This window comes from Oreochromis niloticus, linkage group LG1 (genome assembly GCF_001858045.2).
Source record: "Oreochromis niloticus isolate F11D_XX linkage group LG1, O_niloticus_UMD_NMBU, whole genome shotgun sequence".
Taxonomy (NCBI): domain Eukaryota; kingdom Metazoa; phylum Chordata; class Actinopteri; order Cichliformes; family Cichlidae; genus Oreochromis; species Oreochromis niloticus.
The window spans coordinates 30,168,736-30,182,221 of NC_031965.2; the positions used below are offsets into that span (position 1 = coordinate 30,168,736).

The window sequence follows — 13,486 nt, forward strand, 5'->3', positions numbered from 1 at the left end:
TGCTCTGTCCCCCCACCAGGGCTGGCTGTGAGTTTGTGGGGCAGAACCAAGCCGCGGGCGAGCTCCACACAGAGTGAAATGACAGCCTCCAGGCCACCATTGGTTGATGACCGTGAAAACACTTGCGGTTAACGTAAAGTGAGCGACCGGCTGTCACAGCGAGACACTGCGCTTATGTGCAGCCCTGACAACAGCACAACAAGCTTCTCTACAACTAGACTCTGCAGTGCTGTAACAAACAACAAAGAGACAGCCCTACAATTTGTAACAGCAACCGACTTAGACACCTGAAGTACATAGGAAAGTGGGAGAATCGCAGGACACAAGCGCTACCATTTGTCACAGTCTTTGTTTATCTTTACTTAAATTCTGTTGGGCAGGAGAAAAAGCTGAGGGTGGTTGTTCAAACGAAGACAGCGAGGCTAGAGTGCAGGGGAGAATTCCTGGACTGTCACAGATGCCAGCCAAGGTCACATAAAGTGAGGAGTAAGTGCTTGGAGAGCTACAGGGGCAGAGGCCAGCTCTGTGGAGGAGGTGTGAAGGAGTGAGTGACCAAGCATGAACATCGCCTCTACCCATCATTAAATGAAGCCACTTAAAGGAAAAATGCTCTGCTCAAAAAGGTCAATACACAACACTTTTGCAAAGCTCTGATGGTTTTATTTAGCCATCCAGAGAAGACGGTTTTTTTTCTTCGATGGAGACGAAAATGTTTTTAATATGTGTCTGAAGACACTGCTCAGAACCCTGCCTTTTTACTCAGAAGCTGAGTTGCTTAATCTATCACATTCCCACCATAAAATGGGTTCCTAAAGCTAAACTGAGAAGCAATAAATGATATGCCAACAACGTGTAGTAAGGAGGGATGATTATAGAGCTGCTTTTATCATCAATTTTAACCTCTCTGTGGTTAAATCAGACTTCTTTTACCCCATGCCCTCTTGCATTTCTTTCGTGCCTCATCTCATTCTCACTGAACATGGACATGTGCGCACACACACAAACACAGTTTATTATGCAGTAACATTACCAGATCCCCTTAGGCAGCTGTGCATCTCTGTATGACTGATGAGGGTAATTTCTCCCAAACAACAGAATGATCACTTTGGTGGTGAGCGCTACAGACCCTCCCTCCTCCCTCCGTCTTCCCTCTCTCCCATCTTTTTTTTTTTTTTTTTTTAGGTTACAAAAAAGGCAAGAAAGATATTTGCTACCGTGCCTCCTGTATTGTCTGGAATGGTTACAAAGATAAACAGCTCTACCACCTTATGGGATTTTTTTTTAAAGTCAATAATCTAATTCCATGGATACAATCAAACTATTGATACTTCAGTGACGATTCATATCCATGTAATAGAAGATACTTTGAAGTTGGATTGGGGGGTGTGGTGGTGGTAGTGTAGGTGGTGGTGGTGGTGAGGGGGTGGGGGTTGGGTGTTCCTTATTTTTTCCTTGATTACCATAGGGATCTAATATAATACACATGCCATTGTGAATTAGCCTCACCATAAAGCCTGTGTGAGTCGCAGTGAGTTTATACTGCCTGTGTACTACTGTGCACCATGGAATACACTGAGCTGAAAGTAGTTAGGACTTGTCTGGCTCTCTCTCTGCCTCATAGGTTCAGCCTCAGTGGGCTGTCTTCACCTATTCTTTCATCTGTCAGTCACACACAAAAACAAATCCACCTGTCGACCGGTAGACTGGGCTGAACAGGGCTATACTACAGATGTCTGGGCTTGACTTAGTGGAAGCGAGCAGGCCAGCGCCCTCCACTGGTGATAAAAAGCCCATTAAGATGCTTATTTCCTCACCTGTCGGGTCCATCACCTCACCTCTACATATAGTAGAGAGTAATGAAGACAGTGATCATTAATACAGCACTCTGAAGATAAAAGTCATGCTTCTATGCATTTTGTGATCTTTGTGTCCTTGATCGCAAGGATTATCCAGGGTTGCGACAATATAACAATCCATGCGTTAAGAGACAGGCATTCTTACCGCACGACCTGATTGCCTCGACAATGAAGCTATTAATGGTGCATTATGTAAATAGTAATGGTCACAAACATCTAATAGGATAAAGGCTAAGTACAGTGCAATTTAATGCTGCTGACTTTCAGTAGCTCTTTGAAGGATGTTTTCAATTATAACAGAGCTAATTTAATTCATTGTTTCGAAGCTGAAAATGCATTTTTAAAGGTTGACTGAGTCTCTATTTCAGAACTCAGGTTTAATCAGTCATGTACATTGAACACTGGAACGTCCTCTAAAGAGATTGACAAAGTTGCCGGGGATCTGCATTCTAGGTTTTAAAGGGACACAGTAGCCGTCTCCCTTCTCTTTTTCCTCAGATGGCAGGCTTCAGTTGTGGAGGGGAGGGTGTTCGTCTAAAAGATGAAAAGACCTGTGCCTTTAAGAGGGCTGTCTCCCCTTTCCCTCATGCTCCCCCTCAGCCACACAGACACTCCTCCTGTGAGCATTTGTGAGGCAGCTTCTGTCCCTTATGTCTCTTTGTGGGGAACAGAACAGACTTCCCAGAGCATCACTGAAGACAAGACAGAACTCTAGGGACGACACCCCAGTTGCAGACATCTGTGTAACCCTGGCCTCATCTACAGTGGATGTCAAAATGAGATCACGGAGAGGAGACACAGACCTACTCAAGCTGGAGTAAAACATCCAGAGGTCCAAAACAGGACGTGGAACTTAAGAGGTGGACATCCCCAGATGTCAATTTTGAGTTGAACGTGACACGACCAGCACATCAAAATCAACAGCGCTGGATTGGATCGCTAAAGAAAAGGTGGAGTCCTAATTTGAGCTTTCAGGTTCTCTTTAGAAAAGTTTTGCTGAAGAATCAACAGAGAACTCTATTTTATTTTTTACTGCTATTCAAGAAGAAAATAACCCACCGTATGAAATACATACAAATTAAAGAAAGTGGATAACTTAGCTTTATATATTGATTTTTTATTCATCTTCAGAACACTTTCCAAACAGTTGTCTGTGGTATGAAATTTAGATGCTCTTTAAAGAACATCTTTAAATGTCCCAGCACTGCTCTTAATTTACCAGCAACACATTTATCTTGTTTCTGCAGCTCTTTCTTGGAGAGCATTAAATAATTTTTTGATAGCGCTCTTGAGGAGGAGGTAATATGAAGTCTTGAAACTTTACAGCTGTTCACTGAAGAGAGAAAGAGAAGTGCCACATGCATAAGAAAATTATGTTAAGCTGTGGGAAAAGTGTGTGCCTGGACTAACAGTACGGTGGATCACTGAGGACTGCACAAATGTTCACAGCGTGTGGTGTGGTCAGTGGCCAGAACCAGTACCTGACCAGAGATGGCATGAAGCCCCACCCAGGACTGGAGTTGAACATACCAATCCAAATGGAGAATGGGGTAACTTCAAGCATGTGCCCTGTTTATCAAAGCCAAGCCTGTAACAATGCTGGACAGCCAGGTGGGGTTAATAATGTTTCTAGGCCAGTCAAACCAGCACCACTCCCAGTCCCTCCTCCTGCACTCAAATTAGGGCAAGAAGGATTCAAAAAAGTGTGCCGAACTGAGGAGGACAGTCCCTGCCCCTTCCCAGGGCTAGCTTCTGGGGTGTTGGAGATGCGCGTTAAGGAAGGAAGCAAGATTCGCAATTTAATGGGATTTGCCATGGCACGGATGCAAGGAGAGAAGGGAGTAAGTGGGGTAAATGTGAGTGGTGGTGGGCTCAGACAAGTGGTTTTTACCGGGTCAGGTCGTGCCGTCACGAAGACCATCACCTGTGCCGAGATCATGAAGCGAAAAGTGGGCTGTTTGCACCAGCTGACCAAACTCCGGTATAAGGTGGTAAAAGAAGTGTGGGAGAGTACTGAAGGAGGGACATCCGAGATGACAGTGCACAGGACTGTGCCCTCCATCAGCATCCTTCTTTCCAAAGATCCTCTGGATCCCCAAGAACCAGGCTACCAGCCTCCAGAGACTCTCAGTGCATTGTGGGAAGAAAGAGAGGGTACCGAACCTGCAACAGCATCCAAGCGATCCCTTGGACCTTTGCCATACACCAGTTTCCCTGACTGTAAGAGAGTGTGTTTAGGGGAAGGAGTCTCAGTCCTTCCTCCTCACTGACTGGCCCAACTGGTGTCACAGTGGAGAGGATTGAATCAGAGGCGTTCATTTGGCACTGCACTCCACTCAAGCACAATGCTGAGACAATCAGAACATTCACTCAGACAGAACAGTGCTTTCTCAGAAGAACTGACTACCAATTCCATCCTCCAGAGGTCAGTTTGACTGGGACCTAAAAGGCTGCCTCTGGACATACAGCATTTACAGGACGTCTTTTGTGGTACGTCCAACATGGTCTCTCACATCCAGAAAACTTTGATGATGTGTGCTACCATGCTAATATATGACATCTAGAAAAAATATTACATCCTATTTCACACTGACAAAAAGCCATGAATTTCATAGGTTCTAGGTTACTGCTTTCAGTAAACTATTAACAACCTGTGGACAAAATCATTTGTTTGCCTTATGTTACAGTCATCTCGGCAACTATTTTCCCCATGCTTTTAAATTTAACCTTTCCGAATATAAAACGTAGATCCGAGTAGACACACACACGTACGCACATGTGCACACACACATACACGCACACACACAACCAAAGCCACTGGTGACATGACAAATGCACAGCATACACATTTTATTTGTCTGAGTATTAACTCTCATGAAAACAAAATTAAATAAATGCTTTTTTTCAGTGGGAATTTTCATTTGTATTTCATCTTTCTTACTCAAACATCATTGAATTTGCAAAGCTGCGATTGAACAGAAAATCACAGTGCGCTGTTCTTTTGATAAGAATAACAGCAGTGAAATTTGTCTGCAGAAAAAGCTGATTTAATGACAAAGCTGTTGATAAGGCGCAGTCCTAAACCAACCCAGCCTGACAGAAATGCCTAGGGCAGAAATACAGGCACAGATTATCATTAAGATAGCAATATAACATCACACAACACAGTGGAGAAAAGGATTAAAACTAGGTTTGACAGAGCTTCACACTACACTGTTCCTGCAAAATATTAAATCAAACCAACTAGCTGCTCTCCTTCCCGTTTCAGCCTATAGGCCTAACCACCCACTATATCAATTGTAGTCTACCTCTTCGGGTATATTCTTACATTTCATAAGCAAAATAATATGCTATAAAATATGGTATAAAAGGAGCTAAGCTTTCAAAGTAACACTATGCACTTGGAGTTGACAGACATAGCAAATAAAATGGCTGTATACTTTTTCCATTTTTTTATGCATTGCCTCCCTGCATTTTCACGCCATTTAGATACCATTTTAGTTGCAAAAGCGGTACCTCTAAGTAATTGCAGAAGCTTAACTGGATGCTGCAGACGCTTTTGGTGCTTGGATCAAAATTCCACCCTCTGCAGACTCCATAGCAGTACGAAAAAACAACAACCGAGGGCATATGTAATGAATTTTATGGATTAAAGATTTCTTTAAAAGTTGTTCTGAGCAACACAAACAAAATAAACCTTCCGGTGAATTAATCAGTCCAAATACTTAAGACCTTTTCCATTTAATCACCCATATGTTCCACGCATAATAACTTAGATAAGTGGAACCTTGTCTTAATGCCGATCTTAATGAAAATCTGCAAATGCAAATGTCGACCCCCTAAAGTAGATTAATCAAAGTGACTCCTAATTGGAGGGGGCATTGTTGGTGGATTTTAAAAGAGGAGAAAAAAAGGAAAGTCAGATCTACGGCATTTGCTTTCAAACTCACTGGACAAAGAAAGAAAAATGCTAGTATTTCATATAGCAGTCATACAGCACTTTAACAGTCTATGACGGACATAGTGATTAACCTCCCTCTCGATCCCATTAAATGAATCAGAGCACAGCAGAGCACCCAAGGTTGAATACAAAATGCTGTGACTGCAATACAGGACATATGTAGCAAACTGTGTGTCCTCAAGACTGCAGGAAGGTTATCATTCCAGGTCATTGTTATCACAGAGTTAACAGCTTTCATCCAAGAGCCTATGGGACAGTCAGTCTACGATCCAGGTTGAACAGATAATGCCACTATAAGTACATTTCAAATCGACCCGCATCTGTTATTAAGCACTAAGAATTCTGGGCCAAGTGTGAAATGCAGTGGGGGTAATTAGGGATAATGGCAAAGCGTACCTGACTGAGAGAACAGATAAAACATCCTGACAAAAGCATCATCCCAGCGCTAAATCCAATGAGGCTGGCATGAAATAGTATGGTGAAGGAGTCAACAAAGTGCATTACAGGAATGTGGACAAGGTTATTCACAAGCTGAGTGTCTGTTTTGCCAGTAATGTTTAGCTGGTGGTTTTCAAGCATGCAGTCAAGGTGAATTTGGAGGAAATACAGGCCTAGGCTTAAATTCTGTTCGTTTAGTTAATGCGCCCCACACACACACATCATACACGGATGCACATGCACCGCATACATATATATTGTTATATATATTGCATTCTCATTTTTTCTGAAGGTCAGAATGTTTTTCTGTGAACAACTCATTAAATACTCACTACATACTTCAATCATAAATGACAAAGGAAAGCATTATTTTAAGGCTGATTACAGTTTTCTGTTATGGTGGACACAACAGTAACCTCCTTTTTGCCAAAGCCAATGACTACATGCACTGAATGTGAATAAATTCATTTTGAAGTTAACATAATGAAAGTGTTGGCACTCCATTTTTTTTCCCTTCTCTGCCGCTGCAGCAGATGAGAGTGAGGTCTCTGGGATGGCGTGGGAGTTCGCTATCTCCCAGCCTCCAGATGGCTCCGTCTTCTCTTATCTAGAAGAATGGGTGCTGCCTCAATTTTTCAACTCGCCTTATCTGGGAATCCTTTAAATTGAATATTTACTGGGCCTATGTTTTCTGCTTGTGTTAGCCCTCTGAAGTCGACATTCCTCTTGCTTGTTGAGACAGGCCAAAAGGTTTTTCTCACTCATACACTCTCTTTGTCTGCCTTGTCAAGTAATGGGCCAGTGATTGATTATGTGATTGCTAGGAAAGAATGGAAGGTTAAGCAGTTAAGCAGAGAGCGCTGGAGACATATTAATGAATGGCCATAGAGGGAATATGTTGAACAATAGAGAAACATACATTACCCAAACATGACATCAGGCACCTCAACTATATGTCAGGGCTAAAGTAGATTAAATTAATCATTTTCCAGACAGTCTATTGTTTTCTGCACAGTGTACACTAGAGGTTAAGAGAACACTTAAGCAGTCATTGAAAACATCTTATTGCCAATTGACTGGCTGTGGTCTATCTGCATAAACAAGCTGTGCCACAGCTACTCCCTGGTAAGTGTCTGGAAATGTCTTTTCAAAACCATTTTGTGAAATGCCTCCATGTTGGATTAATCAGTGCAGCTGAGGATGTAATTGCTGTGCTGAAGTCAAAGCTGTAAGAGCAGATAATGAACACTGACTACAGGGCTGCCAGAATCCAGGGCAAAAGAAATGAGAAGTTTGAAGACCAAAACGTCTTCAACATTTTTTCAAAAGCTGCGACTGAAGATGAAGGCTTGGTGTATTTAAATGTATTTAAACTGATTTTTTTTTTAAATACACGAAAACTAAAACAATCACTCAGAGTTTGGTTTTAGACTTTGTTACAGGAAAATTTAACAAAGTCTAAGATTTTAAGTTTGAAAATCTGGGAAAATTGAGGATTTTCTGGAGCTCTTTTTGCTGTATTCCATAACTGACATGCAGCTGTAAGTGGTATACATTACACTGGTATTCAAATAATTTTCCTATATGAGGGATAGGTTTAGAAATATGAAAAAAATCAACTAATGGCTGCTGCCCTCTAGTGGAGAAGTAAGTTTCAAGTCAACCCGCAGAAAAAAAAAACTTGCTCAAGAGCACCATTATTGATATATCTGACAGACATAAATGGCCCAGTGCACTAGATGATTTCCACAACAAAGCTAAATGGCCACAGAATACAACACCATTATCTGATGAGCTTATTATCTATAATACAGTTTTAAGAATATAACAAAGCATTTACAACAAGCAAATGGGAGCTCTGGGCTATGCTATTTTTTGGATCATTTAATGGCAATCTCAAGGCTGGTATGCTGAAGTCTTGCCTTTTCTCAGAGACAACAACATTTCACCCTTTTATCCTCATTTCCTCCTCTATGCGATAATGAGAGGACTCAATTAGATTAAAGAATTTGAATAAATGAGGTTTCATGGTAACACATTATGCCCCGTATCTTTTCTGAAAGGCCTTGATGAGGAACAAAGAGGCTAGGCTCAGGGACCGATATCTGTGAATTACAGGGGGAAAAAAACAAACAACATTAGCTTTGTACTTTTCCAGTAATGCTCAGAAGAAGATAGAAGAAGGAAATAAACCCTAATGGTAAGCTGGAAACAGTAAGACCCTTTAAATTTTTCCAGGCTTCACCTTTTGATCTCGACTGTGCACATGTACAATATGTTGAAGATGCAGTACTGCAGTTAATATTGTGAGTGAACTGCTCAAAAATACTGGCTATGTTTAGAGATGAAAACATACAATTTATAATTCTTAGCACTCTCTGACTGCATTTAACTGTGAAACTAAATCCTGATTTCCTGTGTGAGAAAAGAAGTACTAAAATGAAATCAGGGTGTTTTTCTTAAAAGACCAAAAAAGAAAAAGAAAAGACCAGGATAATGCGGGCGCAAAATAAAGTGAAAATGCAGTATAATTAGACTGTTACAGTGTCTTTTTCACCATCTTATTTTTTTTAATTCACAGAGGAACAATGAAATTCAACACAAATTCTTACATGGCTTTTTCCCTCTGTGTTTGGCTGAAAATATTTTCTTTGGTTGTTGGTATCGCTGTTTGACACCAATTTAACTTGCACTGCCATTGATTTCTAATATCACAACATTACATGATATTACAGTGACTGCACAGCTTATTGAGTACATAATAGGTTGCATTTCACACAATTTTAGTTAGTATTCTTTGTTTTGTATTTTTCTGTTTTATTTAGTTTATTTTTGCTTGGGAATTGATGGAAACTGCTCCTATCACCCCTCAACTCATCATGGCAGATGGCTGGCATTCCCAGAGAATGGTTCAGGGAGGGGCAGCCTAAGGTTTCTTCTTTCCTACCTCTGTAAAGTCTTTCTGATAGGAAATAATTTGATTATTGAGGTTAATGAATTTTCTCCACATTACAGTAGGGCCTTTACCCTCCTGAATAAAACACTATGAAGCAACCGTTGTTGTAATTTGGATCTGTATAAATAAACCTAAATTGAATTAAACTGAATTGCCGCTACCCAGAAAAACATTTAACATGTCTGCTATTACACTCATGTCTAACCAGTCAAATGAATAATGCAGGAATAAAACATTTTAAATGCCACAATAATGATTTTCAATACATTGCAACATAAATTAAAAGAGTGATCACCTTGTTACATGACTTTCTGAATCTTTGTTTTAAAGATTGCATTTGACACACAGAATTGCCTTTCAGAAACGTCAGAAATCAATAGCAAAAAAGGGTTTACAACATATATTTCTGGTGATCAGAGATATATAAATAAACAAATGAGACCAGTGGAATTTTGTCACTCAACTTATTTTTTTCCCCTCAAGGTCAAAATATTTTTCTGTGACTCCATCTCCACAGAAGATGAGTATAATTATTCAGAAAATCTATTTTCTGACATGATTAACCTAAATGTAGCCCAACCCTTGCACTCATGCTTTCAATGTCATAAAATAAAACAAATGCAGGAATCCGACATGCTAATTAAAAGGATTTGGCTTAAGCTCCCTCATCAAACTGTGAACAAACACTATAAGGTTTTAACAGGATTTCATCAGTTATTTTGCCAATCACATTCCACAGCAAGGTTGACAATATGACTAAATGATTTGGTTATTTGAATTCAAACAGTGTCAGTTGGGGGTCCACTCTGCGCAGTGGGAGGATTGGTAGAGTAATATCAACACGGTTGTGATTACTCCATTGCAACAGTGGGGTGCTCCAATCACAGCCGAATCACTCTACTCATTACAGACTACAAGGCCAAATATCAGTGGGTGGACCACAAAATCAGGCTTTGCATGTTCCCACTGAAATTAATTGAAATTCATTTGTGGCGCCCTGATGCTCCCCATCAACACCAGGCTAATTCACATTTGCACCATTCAACTCAGGTTCATTAAATGCAAGCACATTCCAAGTAAAAAAGCATTACCAAACAGGACTTGCAATCTGGACCTCACCTTTTATGGTGAGGTCCAGATTGTATGGTCAACTGTACGTTATACAGTGTTTTTGAGCATAAATAGATAAACTTACAAAATATAATAATAATAATAAATAATAATAATAATAATCAGTATTATTATTATTATTATTATTATTTTAATCATAATTTGTATAGAAATTGGTAAACAGACCATAGTTTAAAAAAGTGATGTCTTACACACATGCCTAAAGCATCAAGACAAAGACTTCTAAGCACAAATTGAGTTTTCATGTTTACAGATGAAAACATACCATGAAGACAGACCTGGGAACAAATGTTTGGTGGTCCCCAGCCAGCTGGTTTTGATGATCAGGCTGTTTTTACTTTTTCTTTCTTCAGTAAACAGTACATGTATGTAGAACAGTTTCAAAATGAGACATTGTAAGTTACTGAACATGAAATGTAGCCATAACAGCTTCATTAAAATTTTCACTAAATGTAAAAAAAGCAGCCAGTGTTTTTTCATGTTTCAAAGATATTATATTGTAAGTTTTCAGACACAGACACACACACACAGACACACAGACACACACACACACACACACACACACACACACACACAGACACACACACACACCTTGTGTTATCGCTTTCCTTTTCTTTCTTTTAGCGCCTATTAACAATAATGAAGCAGAGCTCAGAGAGCTTTTCAATTATATATATATTTTGGGATATGTTAAATTAGAGAAGGAATAAAAAAATAACAATAATAATAGTAATAATAATAATGAAAGCAAAACAGAAATTTCCCCTGGATATCTTTTTATTCAAATGTGAATAAGAGAAGGCCATCCACTGAGTTCAGGTCATAAGTTCACTGCAACTGCACAAATTTGAGCAACTTTAAAGTTAACTTTAGTGTTTTCATTTCTGGTTGAACCAATTCAGAAATGACCATTTTAATAAAACAACTGCATAGAAACAGATTAAATATCAAGCATTATCTATTTATCTGTGTGACATATACTTACCCCACATGACTCACAATCTACATTAATAGCTCTGTGGGTGCATCACTGGTACAAAACAGGAAGAGATTTCATATCTCCAAAGTGAACCAAGCTAACGCAAAACAAGTAAACTGAAAATGTATCACAATTTCTTCACTAGACTACTCTAAAAATATTTTTCCTCCCTAAAGTAAAGAGCCAAACTTCTATAATCGGTTCAGGCCCTGAATATCATCCCAGGACCCTCATTATATTATTAATAGTAAATATAGGATTACTGTTTGATATAAATGGTCCTTACCTTGAGGTTTTGTGGTGGTGCTTTAATGCAAAACTCCAAATTTGTGTTGCAAATAGTCACTCTCACTCTCTGAGCATGAAAAATCATCCAGCTTCCTGAAAGCAAAATTTGGTTTCAGTTGTCTTAACACTGTAAAGCCTGAAGCTTCTTACAAATTTACAAACATCATGCATGTACATCTTCACAAATATGATACAGTTGGTGTTAAAGGGCTAACATAGACTGTTGTGAACTGAGCCTATTATGATCACAAGGCAGAGTAGGAAATGTGAGTGTGTGTAGGCCCAAATAAGAAAATGAATAATCACTCATTTCAGTCTTAGTGTTTTAAGTTTTAGTTTTCAGGCTTGATGATGCCTCACTCACCACAGGTAATGGGATTAAAGATGCTGTCATTTTCCTTCTACAATTGTGGGGATGCCTGTTCTGAAATAGGCCTGTTACTAATATCCTCTTGTCACCAAATACTTAAGTACTTTTAGTTTTATTTACCACCAAAAAATTCAGATCAAAAATTATTCAACAAAACATATACTTTTTATTTCTTTTTTTACAAATCTTTTAAAATCACTTACTAAAATATTTTGTTGGCTGTTCAGAAACAATGTAACTTTTAACCACTATTGCCTCAACTTAGCTAAACTCGATGATGACCATGGGGTCAGGTTTTTGGGTTTTTTTCCCTCTCCTAGCAACAGGCTTGTCTCAACAGCAGATCTTCTTCTGGCTGCTTCCATTAGGGTTTACCACATTTGTCTCCATCTCATCCCATCTCTAGCATCCTCCTCTGTCTGCATGTCCTCTTTCACTATATCCATGAATCTTCTCTGCGATCTTCCTCGTTTCCTCTTGCCTGACATCTACATATTCTAGTCCAGTATATCTGCTATCCCTCCTCTGCACATGTTCAAACCATCTTAAACAGCCTGAGTTGTCCATCTGATAAACTACTTTCTAATTCTGTCCGTCCTGGTCACCCCCAACAAAAACCTAAACTTCAACTTCTCCAACTCTTTTCGTCAGTTCCACCATCTCCAAACCATACATAACAGCAGGTCTCACTATGTGCTATTCTTTTCACCCCTGATACTCATCTCCACCTGCTCTCTCTTCTTCATCACTCATGTGTACTGTCCATCGCTTTGGCTGGTTGATCCCAGGTATTTAAACTTGTCCAGATTCACTATCTCTACACTTTGCATCTTCACTGTTACACCTGTTACCCTTTCATTTGCACACGTGGTATTTTGTCTTACCTGTACTGACTGTTTTCTTCTTTTCTACAGAGTATACCTCCACCTCTCCAAGTTCTCTTTCATCTGCTACCTAATCTCACTACAGGTCACAATGTTGTGATCGAACATCATAGTCCACAGAGACTCCTGCCTGACCTCATCATCTGCCATCCTGCTTATCACCATTGCAAAGAACAACGGATTCAGAGCCGATTCCCAATGTAATCCATCAGTCTCCTAGCGCACACCGCGCCACTGTCTCGCTGTCCTCATGCATGTCTTGCACCACCCTCACGTTCCTTTCTTGGCACCCTATCTGTTACGTCAGATCCTTAAAATACACAGTACAGCTCATTCTGACCTTCTCAATACTACTCCATCAACACCCTCAAAGCAATCATCGCAAGCAACTGGCAGTATCTCGGCATGAAACTAAACTGCTCGCTGATTGTCACCTCTCTTCTTAACGCAGCTTAATTCAACTTTATCCCTCTGTAGTTACTACAGCTCTGCACATACGCTGTACACTTCTTTTCCCTTCCTTAAGCATTTTCTTACTGACCTGGACTGTGTTAAAGAATCTGGCCAAAAAGTCGACTACCCTCTCCAACCAACGTATTCTTTGCCAAATCAAACACATGGGT

General features: G+C 39.9%; 1 protein-coding gene and 1 long non-coding RNA gene across 2 annotated transcripts; one reads left to right on the plus strand and one right to left on the minus strand.

Annotated features, from left to right (window-relative positions):
• The first annotated feature begins 2,453 nt into the window (after positions 1-2,453).
• Positions 2,454-6,739, plus strand: LOC100710716 (ribonuclease P protein subunit p25-like). The gene is made up of 2 exons (XM_025907508.1): positions 2,454-2,806; positions 3,104-6,739. Exon 2 carries the CDS (start codon positions 3,296-3,298, stop codon positions 4,124-4,126), a length of 831 nt encoding a protein of 276 aa, XP_025763293.1. The 5' UTR covers positions 2,454-2,806; positions 3,104-3,295; the 3' UTR covers positions 4,127-6,739.
• A 4,868-nt stretch (positions 6,740-11,607) lies between these two features.
• LOC109202560 (uncharacterized) lies at positions 11,608-13,484 on the minus strand. Its single transcript, XR_002062484.2, has 2 exons — positions 13,405-13,484; positions 11,608-11,702 (listed from the first exon to the last, which is right to left on the minus strand). It is a non-coding gene; the product is annotated as an uncharacterized LOC109202560 (long non-coding RNA).
• Positions 13,485-13,486: the final 2 nt, after the last annotated feature.

Excerpts from the sequence above, each read along its gene's own strand:
- LOC100710716 (XM_025907508.1), top strand. The coding sequence starts at position 3,296 with ATGTTCACAGCGTGTGGTGTGGTCAGTGGCCAGAACCAGTACCTGACC.